Source organism: Balaenoptera acutorostrata, chromosome 4 (genome assembly GCF_949987535.1).
Source record: "Balaenoptera acutorostrata chromosome 4, mBalAcu1.1, whole genome shotgun sequence".
NCBI lineage: Eukaryota > Metazoa > Chordata > Mammalia > Artiodactyla > Balaenopteridae > Balaenoptera > Balaenoptera acutorostrata.
Genome location: NC_080067.1, coordinates 54477752 through 54504845, shown reverse-complemented (window position 1 = coordinate 54504845; position 27094 = coordinate 54477752). Strand labels below are relative to the sequence as shown.

Below are 27094 nucleotides of genomic sequence, written 5' to 3'. Positions count from 1 at the left end.
GGTTCCGTCTCTCCACTTTGGTACAGCTTAGTAAAGGTTTATTGCTACCGAATGGGGAGGTAAAGTCTCCATTGTAGGCTGTGGGTCTGTCTTATTGTGGTCCTCAGAGTTTGAAGGGGAGGAATCACAGTGATCCAGCCCAACATTTTGCAGTTGCCTGGTATACAGTGTTCCCCCAAATTGACATGTACAGTGTCAATGAAGAGTTGTTAAAGATAACAGCAACAACAAAGAACATTTGTGTGTGGATGTGGATTAGCTTGAAGTAATGCCCTGTATAATTCATCAGAATTTCTACTTATTCTGTGGATTTCATGATTCTTTTTTTCTTAAGTGTGTTTCAGAGTACTTCCCCCCCCACCCCATATCATTTGGAATATATAAACAGAAACATAGGGAATTTAATATCTGTATAGCTTAAAATTTAAAAAATTTTTTTTAGTAATTATTCTTTTTTTTTTTTTTTTTTAATGAGGATCTTGAATCAGATGCGTATGTTTGATTGATTGATTGATTGATTTTGGCTGTGTTGGGTCTTCGTTTCTGTGCGAGGGCTTTCTCCAGTTGTGGCAAGCGGGGGCCACTCTTCATCGCGATGCGCGGGCCTCTCTCGTTGCAGAGCACAGGCTCCAGACGCGCAGGCTCAGCAGTTGTGGCTCACGGGCCCAGCCGCTCTGCGGCATGTGGGATCTTCCCAGGCCAGGGCTCGAACCCGTGTCCCCTGCATTAGCAGGCAGACTCTCAACCACTGCGCCACCAGGGAAGCCCAGTAATTATTCTTAAATTGACATTCTAAAACATTTTCATGTCTTATGGGACAGTTCTTTGTAACCAAAGTTGGAATGACAACTTTGAGCAAGTCACCCCCTTCGTCTGTAAGTGGGAATAGTAGTATGTATCTCATAAGGTTATTGTGGAGATTAAATGAGATAATAAATATAAAGGTCTTAGAATGTCTTTTTAAAGCATCAGATATTAACTATTATTGTTACTAATATTTATTCTTGAATTTTCTTTCATATTTGCCTGGGCAGAATGCTAAAGATTAAAAAAATGACTTTTTTTTTTTTTTTTTTTGTTCCACAGAGCAAGTAGAATTACCTGTTGTGGCATCAGTCAGTGCTTCAGTAATTAAATCTCCATCAGATCCTTCACATGTGTCTGTTCCTCCACCTCCACTCTTACTTCCAGCTGCTACCACAAGGAGTAATAGTACATCTATGCCTAGTAGCATACCCAGTGTAGAAAACAAACCTCCACAGGCTATTGTTAAGCCACAGATCTTGACCCATGTTATTGAAGGCTTTGTGATTCAGGAGGGATTGGAGCCATTTCCTGTAAGTAGCAAGCAAATTTGTATTTTTACAATTATTCATGTAGCATTATCTTAAAATGTATAATCTGTTGTTATCTAATAAAAAGCTTGTAATTTTATCTCAAAAGTTGTTAATCTTTTATCTAGAATTTCTTTATATATATCCTTTATATATTACCAGATATACTTCTAGGATTTTATGCTAGCTATTTAAATGTATAAACTAAGAAGAAAAATTTCAGGATATAAGGATATCAGTTTTATAATTTTTAGAGAAGGCAATTATATGTTTACTCCAATGAAATAAACTTTCTATTTTTTTTTTAAGGGGATTGAAATGATACCTAAGGTGCACTAGTTTCTTTTTAATGGTGTTTCTTGTATAATGTGATACTTTGTGAACTTTAACTTGAATACAGAAAATAATAACTTCCCAGTGATCTAATACTTCTGATGTTACCCAGTTGATGCTTTAAAATTAGCAAATAGATTTTTTCATTATTCTTAAATCTCAGCCTTCAATCAGATTTCAAAAATGCTTCAAAATGTTCACCTCAAAATTGAGGTGCTATATCTGTCACTAAAAGTATTGTGATTTGAGACTAGCTGTACATTACAGCTACACTAGCTACATTACATACTAATATCTAGAGATGAACATTTTCCCTTAGAAAATATACCAAGACAAGTGGCCAAAATCAAAGCCCAAATCAAAGACAGGAAAACAAAATTATGTGTTTTGAAGGACTTTGAACTATCTGATTTTTCAGATTCACAGGTAGTGCATTGTGATTGCACTGTGATAGTTGACTGTCTAATCAGTTGCCTTTGCTTTCAGTTTACTGTGTGTATATTAAGCTTGGATCTAAGAATCTCTGATATATAGCGAGTGGAGGAACGGGTTTTTTTCTTCCTATTCCTCAGTGGTTGGATCCTGGCTCTGCCACATATAGACTGTGTAACCTTTGTCAAGTCATTCAGCCTTTTTGAAATTCATTTGTTCATCCAGCAAATGGAGATGATACTTTGCTCTTAGGGTTATTGTGAGGACTAAATGTACATAAATTGTTCTGTGTAGTGCCTGGCACTTAATGGCCATAGCTATGATTATCAATTATTACTAGTGACAGTTACAACTTCTTTTTTCAAATTACAAAAGCAATATGTATTATTTTTTTAATGGAAAATTTGGAAAATGTAGAGAACAAATAATCCTCAGTAATACCACAGAGGATATTTTAATATATATATTTTTTCATATGATCAAGGTTGTTATTATGTATACAGTTCAGCTTCTTTCACTTAGTGTATCTTGAGCATTTATTTTCTCGTTTGAATAATAGTACTTAGGAAACATTTTGAAAGATTACATAATATTTCACTTTCTGGACAACTGTAATTTATGTAATCCTTCCATTACAGTTGGCCCCCCATATCCACAGGTTTCACATCAGGGAGTCAACCCAATCATAGATCAAGAATAAAAAAAAAAAAAAAATCTACAAAGTTCCAAAAAGCAAAACTTGAATTTGCCATGCACGGGCAACTATTTACTTCGCATTTACATTGTATTCAATATTATAAGTAATCTAGAAATGATTTAAAGTATATGGGATGGGACTTCCCTGGCGGTCCAGTGGTTAAGACTCCGTGCTCCCAATGCATTGGGTTTGATCCCTGGTTGGGGAACTAAGATCCCGTATGCCATGTGGTGTGGCCAAAAAAAAAAAAAAGTACATGGGAGAATGTGCATAGGTTATATGCAAATAATACTCCATTTTACATAAGGGACTTGAGCATCTGCAGAATTTTATCCTCTGGAGTCTTAGAACCAATCCCCTGCAAGTACTGAGGGACAACTATGTTGTTGGACATTCAGGTTTCCATTTTTTTGCTGTTCAGATAGCCCTGAAAGGAATATCTTTGTATGTAAATTATCCACATTTGAAATCCACATTTTAAACAATTTCTTTAGCATAAATTCCTAGAAGTATAGGTATTGGATCACATTACATATGTACTCAATGTACGTATTCATAAGACTCTTGATATATATTGCCAAATTATTTTCTGGAAGATTATTTAAATTTATTCATATACCAGAAGTGTATACTCTTAGCAGCACTGAATATTACAGTTTTTCAGCAATGAGTTTTCCATTTTTTCTTTTTTTGATTATAATAGGTTGCTGAACTAGGAGTCAGGAGACTTGAGTTCCTGATTCTGCTTTTGTAAAGAAATCACCTGCATACTTTGTTTTTTTTTTTTTTTTTTTTGGATAGGCAGTCCTTTGTTTTATTTTATTTTTTTAACATCGTTATTGGAGTATAATTGCTTTACGATGGTGTGTTAGTTTCTGCTTTATAACAAAGTGAATCAGCTATACATATACATATATCCCCATATCTCCTCCCTCTTGCATCTGCTCCCACCCTCCGTATCCCACCCCTCTAGGTGGTCACAGAGCACCAAGCTGATCTCCTTGTGCTATGTGGCTGCTTCCCACTAGCTATCTGTTTTACATTTTGTAGTGTATATAAGTCCATGCCACTCTCTCACTTCGTCCCAGCTTACCTTTCCCCCTCTCCGTGTCCTCAAGTCCATTCTCTACATCTGCGTCTTTATTCCTATCCTGCCCCTAGGTTCTTCAGAACCATTTTTGTTTTTTTTTTTAGATTCCATATATATGTGTTAGCATACGTTATTTTTCTCTTTCTGACTTACTTCACTCTGTATGACAGACTCTAGGTCCATCCACCTTCCTACAAATACCTCCATTTCGTTTCTTTTTATGGCTGAGTAATATTCCATTGTATATATGTGCCACATCTTCTTTATCCATTCATCTGTCGATGGACACTGAGGTTGCTTCCATGTCCTGGCTATTGTAAATACAGCTGCAGTGAACATGGTGGTACATGACTCTTTTTGAATTATGGTTTTCTCTGGGTATATACCCAGTAGTGGGATTGCTGGGTCATATGGTAATTCTATTTTTAGTTTTTTAAGGAACCTCCATACTGTTCTCCATAGTGGCTGTATCAATTTACATTCCCACCAACAGTGCAGGAGGGTTCCCTTTTCTCCATACCCTCTCCAGCATTTATCGTTTGTAGATTTTTTGATGATGGCCATTCTGACTGGTGTGAGGTGATACCTCATTGTAGTTTTGATTTGCATTTCTCTAATGATTAATGATGTTGAGCATCCTTTCATGTGTTTGTTGGCAATCTGTATATCTTCTTTGGAGAAATGTCTATTTAGGTCTTTTGCCCATTTTTGGATTGGGTTGTTTGTTTTTTTGATATTGAGCTGCATGAGCTGCTTATAAATTTTGGAGATTAATCCTTTGTCAGTTGCTTCATTTGCACATATTTTCTCCCATTCTGAGGGTTGTCTTTCGTCTTGTTTATGGTTTCCTTTGCTGTGCAAAAGCTTTGAAGTTTCATTAGGTCCCATTTGTTTATTTTTGTTTTTATTTCCATTTTTCTAGGAGGTGGGTCAAAAAGGATCTTTCTGTACTTTATGTCATAGAGTGTTCTGCCTATGTTTTCCTCTAAGAGTTTGATAGTGTCTGACCTTACATTTAGGTCTTTAATCCATTTTGAGTTTATTTTTCCTGTATGCTGTTAGGGAGTGTTCTAATTTCATTCTTTTACATGTAGCTGTCCAGTTTTCCCAGCTCCACTTATTGAAGAGGCTGTCTTTTCTCCATTGTATATTCTTGTCTCCTTTATCAAAAATAAGGTGACCATATGTACGTGGGTTTATCTCTGGGCTTTCTATCCTGTTCCATTGATCTATATTTCTGTTTTTGTGCCAGTACCATACTGTCTTGATTACTGTAGCTTTACAGTATAGTCTGAAGTCCAGGTGCCTGATTCCTCCAGCTCCGTTTTTGTTTCTAAAGATTGCTTTGGCTATTCGGGGTCTTTTGTGTTTCCATACAAATTGTGAAATTTTTTGTTCTAGTTCTGGGAAAAATGCCATTGGTACTTTGATAGGGATTGCACTGAATCTGTAGATTGCTTTGGGTAGTATAGTCATTTTCACATTGTTGATTCTTCCAATCCAAGAACATGGTATATCTCTCTATCTGTTTGTATCATCTTTAATTTCTTTCATCAGTGTCTTATAGTTTTCTACATACAGGTCTTTTGTCTCCTTAGGTAGGTTTATTCCTGGGTATTTTATTCTTTTTCTTGCAATGGTAAATGAGAGTGTTTCCTTAATTTCTCTTTCAGATTTTTCATCATTAGTGTATAGGAATGCAAGCGATTTCTGTGCATTAATTTTGTATCCTGCTACTTTACCAAATTCATTGATTAGCTCTAGTAGTTTTCTGGTAGCATCTTTAGGATTCTCTATGTATAGTATCATGTCATCTGCAAACAGTGACAGCTTTACTTCTTTTCCGATTTGGATTCCTTTTATTTCTTTTTCTTCTCTGATTCCTTTGGCTAACACTTCCAAAACTATGTTGAATAATAGTGGTTAGAGTGGACAACCTTGTCTTGTTCCTGATCGTAGAGGAAATGGTTTCAGTTTTTCCCCATTGAGGACAGTGTTGGCTGTGGGTTTGTCATATATGGCCTTTATTATGTTGAGGTAAGTTCCCTCTATGCCTACTTTCTGGATGGCTTTTATCATAAACAGGTGTTGAATTTTGTAGAAAGCTTTTTCTGCATCTATTGAGATGATCACATGGTTTTTCTCCTTCAATTTGTTAATATGGTTTATCACATTGATTGATTTGCGTATATTGAAGAATCCTTGCATTCCTGGGATAAACCCCACTTGATCATGGTGTATGATCCTTTTAATGTGCTGTTGGATTCTGTTTGCTAGTATTTTGTTGAGGATTTTTGCATCTGTGTTCATCAGTGATATTGTCCTGTAGTTTTCTTTCTTTGTGACATCTTTGTCTGGTTTTGGTATCAGGGTGATGGTGGCCTCATAGAATGAGTTTGGGAGTTTTCCTCCCTCTGCTATATATTGGAAGAGTTTGAGAAGGATAGGTGTTAGCTCTTCCCTAAATGTTTGTTAGAATTCGCCTGTGAAGCCATCTGGTCCTGGGCTTTTGTTTGTTGGAAGATTTTTAATCACAGTCTCTATTTCAGTGCTTGTGATAGGTCTGTTTATATTTTCTATTTCTTCCTGGTTCAGTCTCAGAAGGTTGTGCTTTTTAAGAATTTGTCCATTTCTTGCAGGTTGTCCATGTTCTTGGCATATAGTTGTTTGTAGTAATCTCTCATGATCCTTTGTATTTCTGCAGTATCATTTGTTACTTCTCCTTTTTCATTTCATTTCAATTATATTGATTTGAGTCTTCTCCCTTTTTTTCTTGATGAGTCTGGCTAATGGTTTATCAATTTCGTTTATCTTCTCAAGAACCAGCTTTTAGTTTTATTGACCTTTGCTATTGTTTCCTTCATTTCTTTTTCATTTATTTCTGATCTGATCGTTATGATTTTTTTCCTTCAGTTTTTTTTTTTTTAATTTAATTTATGGCTGTGTTGGGTCTTCATTTCTCTGTGAGGGCTTTCTCTAGTTGTGGCAAGCGGGGGCCACTCTTCATCGCGGTGTGCAGGCCTCTCACTATCGCGGCCTCTCTTGTTGCGGAGCACAGGCTCCAGATGCGCAGGCTCAGTAATTGTGGCTCATGGGCCCAGTTGCTCCGCGGCATGTGGGATCTTCCCAGACCAGGGCTCGAACCCGTGTCCCCTGCATTGGCAGGCAGATTCTCAACCACTGCGCCACCAGGGAAGCCCCCTTTCCTTCTGTTAACTTTGGGTTTTGTTTGTTCTTCCTTCTGTAGTTCCTTTAGGTTTAAGGTTAGATTGCTTATTTGAGATTTTTCTTGTTTCTTGAGGTAGGATTGTATTGCTATAAACTTCCCTCTTAGAACTTCTTTTGCTGCATCCCATAGGTTTTGGGTCGTCGTGTTTTCATTGTCATTTGTTTCTAGGTATTTTTTGATTTCCACTTTGATTTCTTCAATGATCTCTTGGTTATTTAGTAGTGTATGGTTTAGCCTCCATGTGTCTGTATGTTTTACAGATTTTTTCCTGTAATTGACATCGAGTCTCATAGCGTTGTGGTCAGAAAAGATACTTGGTATGATTTCAATTTTCTTAAATTTACCAAGGCTTGGTTTGTGGCCCAGGATATGATCTATCCTGGAGAATGTTCCATGAGCACTTGAGAAGAAAGTGTATTCTGTTGTTTTTGGATGGAATGTCCTATAAATATCAATTAAGTCCATCTTGTTTAATGTATCATTTAAAGCTGTGTTTCCTTACATTCATTTTCATTTTGGATGATCTGTCCATTGGTGAAAGTGGAATGTTAAAGAAGTCCCCTACTATGATTGTGTTACTGTTGATTTCCCCTTTTATGGCTGTTAGCATTTGCCTTCTGTATTGAGGTGCTCCTATGTTGGGTTCATAAATATTTACAATTGTTATATCTTCTTCTTGGATTGATCCCTTGATCATTATGTAGTGTCCTTCTTTGTCTCTTGTAATAGTCTTTATTTTAACGTCTGTTTTATCTGATACGAGAATTGCTACTCCAGCTTTCTTTTGATTTCCATTTGCATGGAATATCTTTTTCCATCCCCTCACTTTCAGTCTGTATGTGTCCCTAGGTCTGATGTGGCTCTCTTGTAGACAGCATATATATGGGTCTTGTTTTTGTATCCATTCAGCAGTCTATGTCTTTTGGTTGGAGCATTTAATCCATTTACATTTAAGGCAGTTATCGATATGTATGTTCCTATTACCATTTTCTTAATTGTTTTGGGTTTGTTATTGTAGGTCTTTTCCTTGTCTTGTGTTTCCTGCTGGATTCTCTTAGCTTTTGCTTGTCTGTAAAGGTTTTAATTTCTCTGTCGAATCTGAATGAGATCCTTGCTGGATAGAGTAATCTTGGTTGTAGGTTTTTCCCTTTCATCGCTTTAAATATGTCCTGCCACTCCCTTCTGGCTGTCAGTGTTTCTGCTGAAAGATCAGCTGTTAACCTTATGGGGATTCCCTTGTATGTTATTTGTTGTTTTTCCCTTGCTGCTTTTAATATTTTTTCTTTGTATTTAATTTTTGATAGTTTGATTAATATGTGTCTTGGCGTGTTTCTCCTTGGATTTATCCTGTATGGGACTCTCTGCACTTCCTGGACTTGATTGACTATTTCCTTTCCCTTATTAGGGAAGTTTTCAACTATAATCTCATAAAATATTTTCTCAGTCGTTTTCTTTTTCTCTTCTTCTTCTGGGTCCCCCTATAATTCGAATGTTGATGCATTTAATGTTGTCCCAGAGGTCTCTAAGACTGTCCTCAATTCTTTTCATTCTTTTTTCTTTATTCTGCTCTGCAATAGTTATTTCCGCTGTTTTATCTTCCAGGTCAGTTATCCGTTCTTCTGCCTCAGTTATTCTGCCATTGATTCCTTCTAGAGAATTTTAAATTTCATTTATTGTGTTGTTCATCATTGTTTGTTTGCTCTTTAGTTCTTCTAGGTCCTTTTTAAACGTTTCTTGTATCTTCTCCATTCTATTTCCAAGATTTTGGATCATCTTTACTATCATTACTCTGAATTCTTTTTCAGGTAGACTGCCTATTTCCTCTTCATTTTTTTGGTCTGTTGGGTTTTTACCTTGCTCCTTCATCTGCTGTGTGTTTCTCTGTCTTCTCATTTTGCTTAACTTACTGTGTTTGGGGTCTCCTTTTCACAGGCTCCGTGTTCATAGTTCCCGTTGTTTTTGGTGTCTGCCCTCAGTGGCTATGGTTGGTTTAGTGGGTTGTGTAGGCTTCCTGGTGGAGGGCACTGGTGCCTGTGTTCTGGTGGACGAGGCTGGATATCGTCTTTCTGGTTGGCAGGACTGCATCCAGTGATGTGTTTTGGGGTAACTGTGACCTTATTATGATTTTAGGCAGCCTCTCTGCTAATGGGTGGGGTTGTGTTCCTGTCTTGCTAGTTGTTTGGCATGGGGTGTCCAGCACTGTAGCTTGCTGGTTGTTGAGTTGAGCTGCATCTTAGCGTTGAGATGGAGATCTCTGGGAGAGCTTTCACTGTGTGATATTACGTGGAGCCGGGAGGTCTCTGGTGGACCAATGTCCTGAACTCAACTCTCCCACCTCAGAGGCACAGGCCTGACCCCCAGCCAGAGCACCAAGACCCTGTCAGCTGCATGGCTCAGGAGAAAAGGGAGAAAAAAAGAAAGAAAGAAAGAAAAAATAAATAAAATAAAATAAAGTTATTAAAATAAAAAATTTTTTAAATTATTAAAAATAAAAAATATTAAAAAGTAATAGAAAGAAAGAAGAGAGCAACGAAACCGAAAAACAAATCCACCAATGATAACAAGCACTAAAAACTATACTAAAGAAAAAAAAGAAAGCAAATAACGGACAGACAGAGCTCTAGGACAAATGTTAAAAGCAAAGCTATACAGACAAAATGACACAAAGAAGCATACACATACACACTCCCAAAAAGAGAAGAAGGAAAAAAATACATCTATCTATATGTATTCAAAAAAAAAAGGAAGCGAGCAGCCAAATCAATAAACAAATGTACCAATGATAATAAACTCTGAATACTAAACTAAGATAAACATAAAACCAGGAACAAATTAGATGCAGAAAGCAAACCCCAAGTCTACAGCTGCTCCCAAAGTCCACCGCCTCAATTTTGGAATGATTCGTTGTCTGTTCAGGTATTCCACAGATGCAGGTACATCAAGTTGATTGTGGAGATTTTATCCGCTGCTCCTGAGGCTGCTGGGAGAAATTTCCCTTTCTCTTCTTTGCTCGCACACCTCCTGGGGTTCAGCTTTGGATTTGGCCCTGCCTCTGCGTGTAGGTTACCTGAGGGCGTCTGTTCCCGCTCAGACAGGTCAGGGTTAAAGGAGCAGCTGATCTGGGGGCTCTGGCTGACTCAGGCCCGGGGGAGGGAGGGGTACGGAATGCGGGGCGAGCCTGCGGGCAGCAGAGGCCGGCGTGACGTTGCACCAGCCTGAGGCGCGCTGTGCATTCTCCCGGGGAAGTTGACCCTGGATCATGGGACCCTGGCAGTGGCGGGCTGCACAGGCTCCCGGGAGGGGAGGTGTGAATAGTGACCTGTGCTTGCACACAGGCTTCTTGGTGGCTGCAGCAGCAGCCTTAGTGTGTCATGCCCGTCTCTGGTGTCCGTCCTTATAGCTGCGGCTCACGCCCGTCTCTGGAGCTCGTTTAGGTGGTGCTCTGAATCCCCTCTCCTCGTGCACCCCGAAACAATGGTCTCTTGCCTCTTAGGCACGTCTAGAGTTTTCCCTAGACTCCCTCCCGGCTAGCTGTGGTGCACTAACTCCCTTCAGGCTGTGTTCACGCAGCCAACCCCAGTTCTCTCCCTGGGGTCTGACCTCCGAAGCCCGAGCCTCAGCTCCCAGCCCCTACCTGCCTCGGTGGGTGAGCAGACAAGCCTCTTGGGCTGGTGAATGCTGGTCGGCAGCAGTCCTCTGTGCAGGAATCTCTCCGCTTTGCCCTTTGCCCCTATTTCTGTGTTAGTGTGTGGAAACTTTTCCTCCTTCACAGCTCCCTCCCGGAGGTGCAGGTCCTGTCCCTCTTCTTTTGTCTTTCTTTTTCCTTTTTTCTTTTGCCCTACCCAGGTACGTGGGGAGTTTCTTGCCTTTTGGGAAATCTGAGGTCTTCTGCCAGCGTTCAGTAGGTGTTCTGTAGGAGTTGTTCCACATGTCGATGTATTTCTGATGTATTTGTGGGGAGGAAGGTGATCTCCACATCTTACTCCTCCACGATCTTGAAGGTCTCCTCCTCCACCTGCATACTTTGAATGTTAGTTCCCTTATCTTTATTTTTTTTTATGTATGTATGTATTTATTTATTGATTTTTGGTTGCGTTGGATGTTCATTGCTGCGTGCGGGCTTTCTCTGTTTGCGGCGAGCAGGGGCTACTCTTCTTTGTGGTGCGTGGGCTTCTTATTGCGGTGGCTTCTCTTGTTGCGGAGCCCAGGCTCTCGGTGCACAGGCTTCAGTAGTTGTGGCACATGGGCTCAGTAGTTGTGGCTTGCGGGCTCTAGAGCGCAGGCTCTGTAGTTGTGGTACGTGGGCTTAGTTGCTCTGCGGCATGTGGGATCTTCCTGGACCAGGGCTTGAACCCATGTCTCCTGCATTGGCAGGCGGATTCTTAACCACTGTGCCTCTAGGGAAGTCCACTTCCCTTATCTTTAAAATGCATATGATAATGATCTATCCTGAGGAGATAATCCTACAAATAAACAGCTTTGTGCATGAAAAATAAATCTTAAAGGTTATTGCAGGAAAAAAATATATTGAAGGTACTGGCTCATCAAAATTTATTGCTGATTTTTTAAAAAACTTTTTAGCCTACCTGCCTAAACTAGGACCCTTGGTTCCATTTGACTGAGACTTTGAAGCATCCATACTGCTCATGAACTGCAGTATAAAGCATTTATGTTCAGGTTGCCTAACCTTTTCTCAAGGAATAAAGCCCTTAATGAATGGATCTGATCAGTCGTACAAGTAAATTATCACAGGTACCATTCGTTTCAAGAGATTTTTAAACTAAGTTGTTTCTGAAAATCTTTTAAAAGATTATTTTATTTTGTTCTGTCTGTCTTTTAAAGGTGAGTCGTTCATCTCTGCTGATTGAACAGCCTGTGAAAAAAAGGCCTATTTTGGATAATCAGGTGATAAATTCTGTGTGTGTTCAGCCAGAGCTACAGAATAATGCAAAGCATGCAGATAATTCATCTGACACAGAGATGGAAGACATGATTGCTGAAGGTTTGTGGATTTTTCTTTAAGATACCCTTTAACTTTGACTTTTATTGTTTGAAACAAGACATGGGTATTTATTCCACACAGATTTTCACTTGGAAGTATTTACTTTTTTTCTCATATAATGCATTATTTGACTAAAATAGTGGGAAAGCTAATCAGACTCTTAATGGTCATATAATTAAAATAGCAAGATTGGTGTTAATTTGTATACTATCAGTTTGACATTTGAAGGAGTGTGGTTGGGAAAAGTTCCATTGTATATGAAACTAATTCAGAAGTTTAGGATCAAAACAACCAATTCTCTTTCTTAAGCAGACTTAAGTAAATGACTATTTTGCTTAAAAATTTAGAGCTTCTGGGTTGTTTGGTTTTAGACTTTATGTATTCAGATGTTTGATATCAGGTGGGTATTACAGTTGTGTTAAGGACGTAGTCTTCAATCAAAAGGCAATTAAATTTGTTCATGGAGGAAAATATCACTAAATCTCAGTGTCAAAGAATTTTTTTATAGACCTTATTCTAATAGTGAATATTCCATAAAAGTCGAAGTGGTAATGCAAAGTGACTTTAGGAAGACAAACACAAATAGATGCAAAAATGATATATTTTACTTTTTATTGATTCTGATCATGGCTCTGCAGTTGGTACCGTTCAGTTTAATTAAATAGCATTTAATATAGTCAGAGCTCTATAATAGTGAATTAATTAACATCTGTGTCTAAGTAATTATCCTCAATATATTAATATATTTAATATATTAATATATGTCATCTAAAATTAATTTATTCATTTTATTCATTTTGTAAATATTTAGCATATATTATGTGCCTGTACTTTGCTAAAATTAAGTAAAATAGCATGCTGGTAAGCAAAATAGATACTGACTTGGCTCGCAGTTTTCCTGATTCTTAAGAGGAAGGCACCTCTGTCATTGTGGTAATTTATGAACTGTTGCAATGTATTTATCACTGTTTTACTTATTTGAATAGCAAGGAGTATGATAGTAGTATAAAATTTTTTTACTGCTAACTTAACGTTGAGTTCAATTTGATTTTTTTTAAATTTAAAAGAATGTTAAACATGAAAATTTTCAAACATACATACAATTAGAGAGAACTGTATAATGAATCCCAACTCACCCAGATGCAACATTACCCAATTTTAAACATTATTTTGCCACACCAGCCTCATCCATCCCTTTTGATTTTTCTCCCTACATTCCCCCTTCTCTCTTTCTCTGTTGCTTTTTCTCTTTCCCTTTTCTCCCTTTATTCCTCTGTTTAAAAAAAGATCATGGTTCTTATTGTATTTTGCTAGTACGTGCTTCAGTGTGCATCTATAAAAAGTGTACATTTTAATGCTGTGTCGCACAAAACAACATTAATAACTCTTTGGTGTCATCTAGTACCTGGTCCATATTCAGATTTCCTCAATTGTATAATTGCTTAAATTGTATAAATGTTCTTTTATAGTTATTTTGTTCAAATCAGAATCCAAACAGTGTCTACATTTTGCCTTTTGTTGTTATGAATTTAATTTCATTTAATTCCTAAATACTTGCTTTTAGTTATGCATACTATTTATCTGAGAAAATTTTTCATTTGAGATAAAGAGCAGTAAAGATGAATGTGCAGGGTTTGTTTTTTTTTTCTTGTCTGTATCTATAAGAATAAGTGTATAAACAAAAGTTTTCTAGGCTAATAAGCATATGTAATGTGCTCTCTTGTGTGCACATATTGGAGAAAAATAGAAAACTGCTTAGGAAGCTTCACAGCATATTTTGTGATGCTCATGGTTTATAATATAGTACAATTAAAACATATGCTGGACTATGCTAGAACCTAGAGGAGCTTTTGATCTAGTAGGAAGTAGCAATCTCCACAACAGAAAGATAACTAAGGAGCAACATATGGTAGGTATTAAATGAATTATTATAGACAGTAAGAACTTGGCACTTTAAAACTGGGTGAGATTATTGCCAGTTTGGTGAGTTTTCTGTAGAGATGGGATTTGACCTGGGTCTTGGCTGGTAAAGCATAGATTTAAGATAACAGGAATAACCTTTCAGGTTAGCATACCATGAATAAATGCACAAAAGATGTGCAAGTGCTAGGTAACTTCAGGAGGGGGCAGTGAAGAGTAGACAGTTGGGTTAGAGAAGTAGTGGGTAGGTAGTAAGGCAGTCAGAGTCTAGCATACTTTGATATTCGACTATGGAGTTAGGAGTTATCTTGCTGTCAAGAGGATGGTTACTGAAGATTTTTTAGGCAGGTGACACGAAAAAGAGTGTTTTTGGAAACTCTGCTGGTCACATGTAGGAGCAGTGTAGAGGTTTGGCATGTTATTGATACCTGTAGTCATGGTGGGAAGAGGAAGACAAGGCAAAGGGTGGTTTTAAAGGACAAGATACCAGAGTAAGGAAAAGGGAGATTAAAGATGATTAATCTACGCAATAAATAATAAATAAGCCGTAGAGATCTAATGCATGGTATAATGAGTATAGACAACAATATTGTACTATAGTCATCAACCTTGCTAAGAGACTTAACCTTAATTATCCCAGTGACTAAAATGAAAGGATAAAAATGTAATGTGATAGAAGTGCTCAATATTGCTACAAAGGCAGTCATATTATAATATATAAATGTATCAAGTTAATGTATTTTACACCTTAAATTTACACACTGTTTTATGTTAACTATATTCAGTTAAAAAAAAAGATTAATCTATTTCATAGTGGAGATATATTTACTGAAAATGTGTCAAATTTTAAAACACTTCACAATTTCCCAAGGTAATTTTATAAAGTGTTTCCGTTACTGTATACTTCGGTGTTTATGGGAAGTATTACAGGGTGAAATGGTGAGGTCACTTATTTAGTGGCTTTGGTTGTAGTAGTATATACAGTTTAATTCAGTATGAAAAACAATGTAAGGATTATTCTTTTTTTAAAGGATAAACTATGTCTCTATTTGGACTGGTTCTATAACCAGAATCTCCAACCAAAATGTGATTTACCAGAATATCTTATGTCTTCCCTGGTAAATCATCACACTGATCATGGTTTCTATCTCCTCGCCTCTCTTTGCTGCTGTGATCGTCACATGATCTCAAGTCTTCAGGCAAATTGAAAAGTAACTCCTCCTTGCACAAAATAATTGGGGATCTCTATTAGTTAGGATATGTGCTTGGCCACTCCATTAGAGACCCAGAATAATACCTGATGAAATAAAAAAGTTTCATTTTCTCTGACTTAGTCTAAAGGTGAGCAGCGCAGGGCCCCATGGTGTTGGGCACCTAAGCTCTCAGCGGCTCTGCCATCCCTAGGATGCTGCTCACATTTCCAAGGTAGCTGATCTTCATGATCACGTTCTAACTGTAAGATGGGAGAAAGGGCACCACCTGGAATTTGGTCAGAAATTGGCCACACATGGGGCAGAAACTACTTTTTATTCTCAGTGGCCATATTCCTAGCTAAAAATTAGGATTTTGTTACTGCGGGAGAAAAGTGAAGAATGGATATGAGGGAATTGCCAGCCGTCTCTGCCATAGAATCCCATCTTTATTAGCTAAAGCGATAGTTTTTTAAACTTATTTGGCTCTGTAATTTTTTATTTACAAATGTGAAAAAGTAGCCTTGGTGACATTACCAGGTTTGTTGAAATTTTGACCAAATATTAGAACTGGACTTTTTTTGAATCTGTTAATATTCCTCTCTTCTTTATGAGAAATAAAACTGATGTTCTATTTTTGTCAGGTTGTTAACCCTTAGACCATACCTGTTTGGGATCTCCCCTCTCTCACCAGCAAAAACATTTCCTTCTCCTTCATAAGGTATTCTAACCTATTATCAAGTGTTGCATATTATTATTGTTAATTAATACAAACTTTTGAAATAAAGCTTTCAGTATAGTCGAAATGGAACAAGTTGACAGATGGGCTCTTTGGGGCTGGATTGGTGGCAGTGGTGGTCGAATGAGAGGTTCTGTCTCCAGTGCAGGCTTTTCAAGGTCAGATCTGGTTACAAGCGTGACAGCGTAAAAACAATACTCCTGGAAGTATGACACTAGGTCCCAGGGATGTGTTGAGGGGCACAACTGTGTGAAAGCCTTCATTGGAAGGAGCAGTTTTTACTTTACTTGCTTTGAGACTCTTTGTTCCTCATTGCTACTTAATAGATGAGTTTTGTTTATTAAGACAGTCTTGAGAATTTCCTTGAGATGATCACTTGCTAGTTTATGATTTGATTGGTCATGACAGTGTATTTGGATGTCCCTTGGAACTTCAAATATCTCACAGTGCGTTTTTTAGTTCTTGCTGCCTTCACTTAATTTAGCACTTTGCTGTTTGCTTCTCCAGTAACACTGGGATAAGGTGATGCTTGAATGTACTGAGTACATGTCATCCGTGTGTACATTTCAGAGTCCCTTTCTTCATCTTAACAAGTCTTGCTTAAATGAATAGCATAGAAGAGCACATATGGAGCTCATAGCTAAAGGCTTTAGTTAGTGGAGTTCTTTTTTTGTATATTTTATATGACTCGGCACAGGAATTATGATGATGCATGAAAATGGCAAAATATGGTGGATTTAAGAATTTAACAGTTTTCATTGAAGTATTTCTTAAGCACTTATTACAGGTCTTAGTACTCTTAGTTCTTATGTGGAAAATAGGAAATGGAACTGTCACTTTTTTATGCCTGCTACCTATTGGGCGTTCATGTAATCTTCACTGCAATTCTTTGGGAAAGGTATTTTAAACTCCATTTTACAGATGAGAAAACTGTGGGTCCTGAAGATTAAGTTGCTTACTTACAGGTGACTGCTGCTGCTGAATACTTGAGGATTTAGGTGGGAAGTTTCTTTGGGTCCTGTAGTATGACTTGAAAGTTATGGATATAGAGGTGGAGGGAAGGACATTCTCATTTAACAGAGAAGCACCCTGACAAAAAGGAGCAGAGGTTAGAAGTTACAAAACCAATGGTGATTTTGAAGGTAAATGTAAATTACTTTGTTTTAATATGATAAAACTAAAAGGGACTGTTTTATAATTAGATAAATACATCTTTATATATTCTGTTGTACATTGCAGATCTTTGAGAGTGTTAACTGTTTTAAATGCTCTTCTGAAATCAGACATCAAAATTTTACCTTCATTTTGGATTCATCCTCATTTTCTCCAGTTAGAAGTGTGTTCTTTGCTATATATATTGTACATAGCACAGTGTATCAAAATTCATATACTACATGATGCTTTTTGAAAGGTAGTGACTTTGTTTTATTTTGCACATTTTAGGTAGGTTGGATTCTTAGCAAAATGAACCTTTAAAAATGTATTGCTTATTTATATAGAGAAAACTCCATAAAATATTTTTATGCAGGAGCAAGAGGGAATTGGTGGAAGTGGTTGTCTTGTGGGGCTTTGCCTTGCCGAAGTGGCTATGGATTGAGAAGTTAAAAGACCGTTCCTTCTAAGTTTCCTGGAGGGTCTGAACACTAGCAGCGTCCAACCAAAGTAGAAGCTAAAAGAAAATTTGCCACGATTAAATTTTTGGAAGTTTTTTCTTTGTTTTCTTCTTTTTAGAGGCATTAGAAGAAATGGACAGTGAGTTGCTCAAGTGTGAATTCTGTGGAAAGATGGGGTATGCTAATGAATTTCTGCGGTCAAAACGATTCTGCACTATGTCGTGTGCCAAAAGGTATTTCTGTTCTCTTGAATTTCCTAGAGCACAAGCCAACAACTGCTGTAACAAAACCAAAAAACTTGTAGAGTTTGCCATTAGTCAAAACTAGATATTACAGAGGAGTGATATCAAATAGGCATTATTTGGAGCTACTTTGCTATTTAGCTGTTAACTTTTGCTCCGTGAAAACTGCATATTCATAACACATACAGCATAATCTGATATTGAAGTGGCAATCTTCTGGTGGTAAGAATATGCTTAGGAGAACCCCTCCTGTGAATAGACTACTAGTCCTTAAGGTGTCAAAACAATATTTGTTTTATCAATATTGAAATAACCTGGATTTACTTTGTTATATTTTAAAATGTTTCATTTCTTTTAACCATATCCTATTTATTTTAGGTTTCTAAGTGGGACAGCTATAGCATAAGTTCCCCACATTGTTATATTATCTGACAACAAAATGGCCTGTCTTCTAAACCTGTCTTTTCAATAGTAATATTATAGGTGAATAGTATTACTATCAAAAAAATTTTTAGTATCTTCATTGATCTAGTCGCAAGTTTAGTTTACATTAAAGAACACCCCTCTAATTCTGATTATAAATCCTAATTTTAGGTATTTCCCACTAAAGGTGAAGTGTATGCACAGGTTGATTATTTTGAAATTTGTTTTCTATTCCAAAAGTTATTATTCTCTCAAAGAATTTAAGATCTTAAAGATACATCCAGGGAATTTCTTGCTTGAATACATTATTTAGTATGGTGCCCCTAAAATATACTTAGTAAAACTTAAGTTAAATAACTAGTAGAAGTATTTTCCTCTAAAAATGGGTTATTGGTTTTTCAATTGTCAATCTGTTATTCAGATATTCTTTCATGTTATTGATAGTCCTAATCAAATTATGTAACTCCTGTTTTAACTTAGGAGTTTTTCCAGTTTGCATGTACCACAAGAAAGAATATTGGCTCTCTGATTCTAAGGGATTAAAAACTGAGGGAGAAGGATTGCCTTTCAGAATATTTTAAACTTCTTGACTATTTAGAAATATTTCAGGACATTTAACACACTACGATCACTCTTCTCCCAGAGGTGATTGCTCAGTTGTCCTGTTATTGTACCTTTAGGCGAAGCTCTTTAGAGGTTTAGGGGTCCTAATGTAGGAAAATGCAGACGAGAGAAGAGCAAGGAGGAGAGGATAAAGTAGGTCTTACCTGAGAACTGCTGTTTACATGTCTGCCTAGGGATCTGTCTTAGATATCTAAATATTTAGGGACTAAATAGCAAGTATAAAGTTAGTCTCTCTTCTCTGTTCTGTAGTCAGCTAGGAAAGAAGTTTTGTCAGTTGATGTGAATGGAAATCAGAAACCTTTAGAGCTGAGCCCACAGATGAGCATAATGAACACGGGAGGAGCTTGTTGAATTGTCTTAGGGTAAAATGAAGTGACCATCAGGACACTTTTCTTTTTTATATTTTTAGTGGAAAAATAGCCTGTTCACTCTCATAGTACTCCTTACTTCTACCTCCTGATATTTTCATAAAACATAGGTGAGGAAATTCTTGTCATTTCCCTGAAAAATCATCTTAAAGCAAAAGAGTTTTGAAAATAAGAAATTACAATGGCAGTTTTATGTGTAAAAAAAGAGGAACTGTGTATATTTTTCTTAGCCTTTGTGTAGCTTTTCAGACATTTGTCTTAGATCATCTCTTTTCACTCTTCTTTCTAGGGAAGGGGTTGGCAAACTATGCCCAGGCTGAGTCCTTTTTGGAGCCTATTTTTGTATGGTCCCTGAACTAAGAATAGTATTTAAATTTTTAGGTGGTTGAAAAAGAATCAAAAGAGTAACATTTTGTGACACCTGAAAATTACATAAAATTCAAATTTAAATGTTATTAAATAAAGTTTTATTGGAACACATCCATACTCATTCATTTTTTTAAAAAAAATTAATTAATTTATTTCTGGCTGCGTTGGGTCTTTGTTGCTGCTCACGGGCTTCCTCTAGTTGCGAGAGCGGGGGCTGCTTTTCATTGCGGTGCGCGGGCTTCTCATTGTGGTGCGTGGGCTTCTCATTGTGGTGGCTTCTCTTTGTTGCAGAGCACAGGCTATAGGCGTGCAGGCTTCAGTAGTTGTGGCGCGCAGGCTCAGTAATTGTGGCATGCAGGCTCTAGAGCACAGGCTCAGTAGTTGTGGCTCACGGGCCCAGTTGCTCCGCGGCATGTGGGATCTTCCCAGACCAGGTCTCGAACCTGTGTCTCCTGCATTGGCAGCCGGATTCTCAACCACTGCGCCACCAGGGAAGCCCCCATGCTCATTCATTATTGTCTATGGCTGCTTTCATGTTACAGTTGCAGAGTTGAGTAGTTGTGCCAGAAACTTGTGTGGCTTACAAAGCCTAAACTATTTAATATCTGGCCCTTTATAGAGGAAGTTTGCCAGCCCCTGTTCTAGGGTGTTGGAACTCAGTAAATGGCATAGGACTCTTTTAAGCTGTCATCATGCTTTATAAAGGTCTACATTAAAAAATTTTAGAGTGTTCACTTCGACAGCACATATTCTAAAATTGGAATGCTACAGAGAAGATAAGCATGGCCCCTGCACAAAGATGATAGGCAAATACACAAAGTGTTCCATATTTTAAATATATATATGTTAAAAATGTATATTTAAAAGTATTAGACAGTCTATTTTGATAAAATAAAAATAATCTTTCAGCCAATTTTAAAGAATTATATATATTTGAATTTCCTGAATTCCTGAGAGCCATGAATACCTTGTGGAACTTTGAAATCTCAACTTTACCTTTTCATTCCTTGATTTTAGTTATATTTGAAAAATATTTTACTAGCCATTTGAGATTTCCCCCTCTCTACTATATTAACCTCTTTTTATTAATCTCTCTTCAGAAATGATTACCTGGAAAAATAACAATTTGAACGTTTAAATAATTAATTCATAATTTCTTTTCTCCTGGAACCTTGAATTATTTTGCAGCTGGAAAAATGAGTTATCCTCTGTATTTTGCAGAGAGTTTCTATCATGCTGTTATTAGGAGAAAATATCAATACCTTGTTATAGGTGTCCAGTATTATATTGAGAGCTATATTATGATGTAAAACGAGGCCACTTTTTCTTTTTACTGTTAGCATAATTAAATCTATTGAACACTATGGTTTACTTTCTGAGGTATTACAGACCATAATGAAATAAATGGCACTTACTGATTCACAACTGCACTTTAAGGTCATAATTAATTACTAAATGGAGTGTCCCATACATCATTTAATTTTTTTCTTACTTGAATTTCTTAGGTACAATGTTAGCTGTTCTAAAAAATTTGCACTTAGTCGTTGGAATCGTAAGCCTGATAATCAAAGTCTTGGGCATCGTGGCCGTCGTCCAAGTGGCCCTGACGGGGCAGCAAGAGAACATATCCTTAGGCAGGTCTGTAGAAACTTTGATTCAATGTACAATACCCTTTTCAGAAATACAAGGAAAGTGCAATGCTGTATTTTACCTGTACTACATTTTCCAGCTTCCAATTACTTATCCATCTGCAGAAGAAGACTTGGCTTCTCATGAAGATTCTGTGCCGTCTGCTATGACAACACGCCTGCGCAGGCAGAGTGAGCGGGAAAGAGAGCGTGAGCTTCGGGATGTGAGAATGAGGAAAATGCCTGAGAACAGTGACTTGCTACCAGTTGCACAAACGGAGCCATCTGTATGGACAGTTGATGACGTCTGGGCCTTCATCCATTCTTTGCCTGGTATGTGATTGACCACTTTAGCCTTAATATTTGTCTCGTGCACACACAGAGGAGTGACGTTAGATCCATCCACACCTATTGCACAAAAGGGTTAGAGAAGTTCTATGTATATGTACTCATTAAATGGCATTTGGTATTGAAATGTGATTTGTCTCCTCTTGCTTATTCCCTCAGCACAACTGGGTATTTTCTCATACCCCCCAAGTCGATAAATACTGACTAGTCCTGCTTCTGCTGTGACACCTCAGCCGGTGAAGAGATTAAAGGTGCTCTCTTCTCTTCAGTCTGATTTCTCTCGAGAGGTCAGTAGAGAGATTGAGTCAGACACTTCTTCCCTTCTGCGCTTCCAGTTTTCTATTCTATTTCCTAATTTAACCTTTTTTAAATGAAGTAAGAGAGACTATAATTTTTTTTTTTACTTTTTTGAAAGCTAATCAGCACCTTTTAGAATATAAAATTTTGGCTTCTTTAAACAAAAACAAGCTGTTTCTTTTAAAGGAGGCTGCATTCTTTGATTCTTTGCAGTAAATAGACATCAAGAATACTTAGGAAACTAAGTAGACAACTGAAATTCAGTTACAATATTCCATTCCAGTATTGAGGGTTACTTTCTTATTTATGTTTTCTGCTCTCTCATTTGGTACTCTTTCCATCAGCTTAAGTCATTATGTTCTTTATCTTTTTTCTTTACTACAACAATAATCTTTTATTTCCACTTTCTCTAAGAGGCTGGCTACTGAAGACAGCTGCACCTTTGCTCATCATGAGACCCACACTGCTATATATGTTAAGACAATACATATTTTTTTAATCAGCAAACCTTTATCATTCACTTTGACCTTATAAATATGGAAAATAAGGTTTTAAAAATATTTGTTCCATTTTGGTTTTTCGGTGAATCTATCATTTCTCTTGACACAAGCTTTCCAGAAAAATACATCCCCTTTGAACTTGTCTACAGACTTATTAAAATTAATCCAGCTATTTTTGCTAATTAATCTTTCTATGAAGGTGACCACTGTCTCAGAAGCAAACTTACAGCTAAAGTGTTGGGAGTTCCCTGGTGACCTAGACATTAGGATTCATCGCTTTCACTGCAGAGGCCCAGGTTCAGTCCCTGGTTGGGGAACCATCCCACATGTCGCGTGGTGCGGCCAAAATACAAAAAAAAATAATAATAATAAAAATTAAAATAAATAAATAAAGTGTTGTATGAGTGAAGAAAGTATATTCAGAAGTATTCTGCTTTTTAAAAAAATCCTGACTTGTGATGGGTTGACTTAATGAACTTTCGATTTTATGGTGGTACAAAAACAATACACATGCAATAGAAACTGTGCTTCAGTTTTTTTTTTTTTTTTTTAAAGGATTTTCTTATTTATTTATTTATTTATTTATTTATTTATTTTTGGCTGTGTTGGGTCTTCGGTTCGTGCGAGGGCTTTCTCCAGTTGCGGCAAGCGGGGGCCACTCCTCATCGCGGTGCGGGGACCGCTCTTCATCGCGGTGCGCGGGCCTCTCTCTATCGCGGCCCCTCCCGTCACGGGGCACAGGCTCCAGACGCGCAGGCTCAGCAATTGTGGCTCACGGGCCCAGCTGCTCCGTGGCATGTGGGATCCTCCCAGACCAGGGCTCGAACCCGTGTCCCCTGCATTAGCAGGCAGATTCTCAACCACTGCGCCACCAGGGAAGCCCTGTGCTTCAGTTTTGAATTTTGATCTTTTGCTGGTGATATGAAGCACAGCACTCTCTCCTCAGGTTGGGTAGGGCAGCCCCCAGTCAGCCACGCTGTCACACGAGGGTAAACAGCTGATAGAACCATTATGCACCCATGCAACTCTGGTTTTCACTTTCAGCACAGTATTCAATAAGTTACATGAGACATTTAACACTTTATTATAAAATAGGCTTTGTGTTAGGAAATTTTACCCAACTTACAGTAGGCTAATGTAAGTGTTCTGAGGACGTTTAAGGTAGGCTAGGCTAAACTACGACGTTCAGAAGGGTAGGTGTATTAAATGCATTTTCGACTTGATGTTTTCAACTTATGATGGGTTTATCAGGATGTAAGTTGAGGAAGATATATGTACAGAACTCTGAAATTTTATTAAATTATTTTTTCAATAGCTTGTTTTAGAAATGTTAAATAAGTTTTTCTTTTTTTTTAAACAAGGTATGGTCACTTTTAAAGAAAGATGAAATTGTTTAAAGAAGGGATACATTTTTCATGGGAAGAGTTTTAAGCATGCACCTAGGAAAACTTAGGTGTGATTTAAGTGCTGACCGTGTGGGTTTAGAATCTGCTTTAAAAAGCTGACATATTAGAGAATGGTGAGTCTTCACTGGGTGTGGTTTTAATACTTAGTGCAAAAAGTTTTAAGTTTTATACCAGTCTAGATATCTTGAGAATTAGCATTGGAATTGACACTAATCCCTGAGGCTGGACTTTGATTCTGTCATCTTCAGACATAGTCTCAGTCTTCCAAATGGGGTACATGAGCTGTTAGCCTGATTTCTCATTTGGCGGAAAATATTTCTTTTCCTTTGGGGAGGAGGAAAGTAGTTGGCCAAATAATTAACAAATAATAGATACTGCTGATTCTTCTATGACTTCATATGCTTTTTTTTTTTAGGGCTAGTTTTCTAATTTTCCCCAGCATCCATTTGCCACGAGACTACTCTTGGCTGCTTTATTAGAACAAAGGCTAACTCTTGTCTTACTCTTGCTTCATTTGAATTGAAAAAAATTATTTCTTATAACTTGAGATGCTTGTCTTATTGAGTTCATCAAGACACTTAATTTTGTTGCTAATTGTTTAGAGAGCATTATATATAAAGCAGACTGCTTTATAATTTAGAATTGCTTGGTACTGTTTAAGAGTTTGCTGAATACAACTCTGCTTTTCTTTTACCTGATTAAATGGGAGTATTTCTAAACTGCTTTGACAGGCTAAATAACAGGCTTATTTGTGTGATCAGTTAACATCTTCTTTCTCAAAGTTTTTCTCTGAATAATGCCTGTAGCTTAAGGTAAATCTCAGCCAGAAAATCTTTATTTCTCTATGTTCCTCTGGCCTTTGTAAACTTCCTTTTGAGCCGCTTTCAGCTCATTCAGGGCTGGATTTTTTTTTTTTTTCCCTGAGCTTTTCTCATGGAGTAAACAAACTTGTAAATTTTGTAATCTCTTGTATATTGTTTCTTTCCAGTTGAGGCTAGGTTTCCCTCTTTCATCAGGGCACCTATATTTATTCCTAAAGTTTTCTCTTCTCATTGTGTAATGTCATCTTGTGAACCATCTTGGTGGGACCATGTTAGAGCTGGTATGCAGACCAGTCTCAGAGCTGTTACCAGAGTGAAAAATTATTTTCTTCTAAATTTTTGTACATTAAAAAGTTCTCTATAGGAATGGTTCTTTTTATTCTCAGTTTACTGCAGTTATCTTCTTTAACTCTTCCTTGATACAGTGAACTGCCTTTTGCAAAGATCACTTTAGTCTGTTATTTGTTGATCTGTGAATCTGCAGTACATTTGGTTTCCCTGTAGGCATATAAAGTAGGTATTGTCTAAAAACATATGACTGTTTACTGGTTTTCATAATACTGATATCGAGACTTTTTATTCTGTAGTATTGAGTGCAGGTAACATCTTTTCATCATCCTTACTGATGTTAGTTTTGGGGTGGGGTGTTTTTGTTTTAGGTTTAGCTGGAAAAGTGACTGGACATTTGTAAGGTTCATTTGGGACCCATGTCCGTGTGCAGAGGTCCATGCCCATTCTGGTGGCTGCTTGTGGTGAGGTAAAGCCAGCTGAGCCGACTGGTTGCTGCAGTTGGGATATGTTCTGTAATGTTCCTGGGGTGCCAGCTGTTTTACAGAAGTAGATTCTAAATATGTCAGAAATTCATAGAACTATAGCTCAGTATACCTTGAGCATCTAGGTTTTTTTAAAAAGTTCATCTTTCTCTAATATGTTTCAGGAAAGCATATTTGCTTCTGCCTTTTTTTTTCCATTTTTCTTCTTTAAGTCACTTTATTTTTTCATTTCTATACTAATGTATGGTATAAATACCCTTTTTGTGGTTGGCTTAAGAAAGTTGTGATCTAAAATTCTGAAGATAATTCATTCCTGTTTGATCATGCTGTTTCCCAACTTTTTGTTCTTTATTATTTTGCTAATACATTTACCTTCTGTCTACAAGAAGACATTTGAAGAGCACTCTGATAATACCAAGGAACAAGCACATGCTATGAATTTCTTCATGGAGAACTCCTTGTTTCTATTCCCAAATGTAGCTCTTACAGTCCTCATTACTTCTCATTGCTTCTGTTTTCTGAATCTAAGTAAGTCCTACGCTATCTTTCTCTCTCTTCTTTTCTTTCCTGTGTTCTTGTAAGTAAGACTGAAGAGAGAAGAACATTTAGGTCTTTCATAAAAAGAAGGATGAAGTCACAACTAGATGCAAGATTAGTCAGTTTTGTCTGCCCAGTTTTGAGAGCTACCTCTGGGAAAAGAAAAGGGGCTTTTCTATGGTGAGTAATCCCATTTTAACTATATAGTTTCTTTTATATGGTAAGTGGCCAAAAGCATAAAAATTTTGCATAGGGTACTTTTGAAATGTCAGTTTTTAAAAATCTGAGAAATTATTAAAATAGAGAAATTGTAAAGCTGATTGCTATATAGGAAACAGGAAGGATACAACCAACAGAGAAGATGGAAAAGAAATAACCAAGAGAAAAGCTGGCCACACAGCTGAATACAGGAAAAAAAGTTTGTGTTACTCTTACAGACAGCTCCTTTTTAGCAGATTCTGTTTTTGTTCATTATTCATTCAGTCAGTCCTTCACTTATCCAAAAATATATGTATTTAGCACCTACAATGTTTTGTGCTTGGTGCTGGGGTTATAGGGATGACATTATATAAGAGGGTGGCATCCTCTTATATAAACAAGAGGATGATACATTTGCCGTAGAAAGAATTATCATTCCAGCAAAATTGTATCCAAAGGTATAATGTAACCATTTCCATTATCTTTTTCCTTGTGTTCTCCCTTAGAATGCTAATTTGAATAGAAAAGAAAGACTTTAAGCTGTTAGTTTTTATTCTTAAATTCACTTTTATAATTTTGTCTTTTATAAGGAAGCTTCCACATTTTTGCATTGTCTCCTCTCATGGTTCCTTAATTCATTACCTTCCCTGCTGGTTTCTTTACCCTTAGTGGGGAAGTTTATTAGCCTGGCTGTGCAAAATTTGGTAGATAATAGAAACGTTTGAGGTTCAAGTAGAGTGCTCACGTTGTTACTTGCTCTAAAGCACTTGGTTTACACAGAGAGGTAAAATATTGGTTATTTGTCAAGAGATTAGCCAGCAAGCTCAAAATTTCAATGAGAATTTATGTTTTCTTACCAGAAGTGGAGATTAGTCCAGTGATATTAAGATTTGAAGTTGAAAGTACAAGTTGATCATTGTAATACATTTCAGCAATAGATTGATACTATAATTTGATGGATTGTTTCTGTCCTGAGTGAAT

At 37.1% G+C, this 27094-nt stretch overlaps 1 protein-coding gene and 1 non-coding gene across 9 annotated transcripts in view; both read left to right on the top strand.

The window, feature by feature from the left end:
- Positions 1-27094, top strand: part of PHC3 (polyhomeotic homolog 3) — an 86283-nt gene that overhangs the window by 49610 nt on the left and 9579 nt on the right. For 5 of the 8 annotated variants that reach the window (XM_057545005.1, XM_007197527.2, XM_007197525.3 and 2 more), the window contains 5 exons: positions 1087-1337; positions 11958-12117; positions 17698-17812; positions 21111-21243; positions 21335-21566. In XM_057545005.1, the coding sequence (XP_057400988.1) occupies positions 1087-1337; positions 11958-12117; positions 17698-17812; positions 21111-21243; positions 21335-21566 (891 nt within the window). Of the gene's footprint in view, positions 1-1086; positions 1338-11957; positions 12118-17697; positions 17813-21110; positions 21244-21334; positions 21567-21740; positions 21869-27094 lie in introns of those variants that run through there. The other 3 variants (XM_007197529.3, XM_007197528.3, XR_452492.2) reach the window with 2 other exon arrangements.
- On the top strand, positions 20333-20439 carry LOC114235925 (U6 spliceosomal RNA). The gene has a single exon (XR_003621995.1). It is a non-coding gene; the product is annotated as a U6 spliceosomal RNA (small nuclear RNA).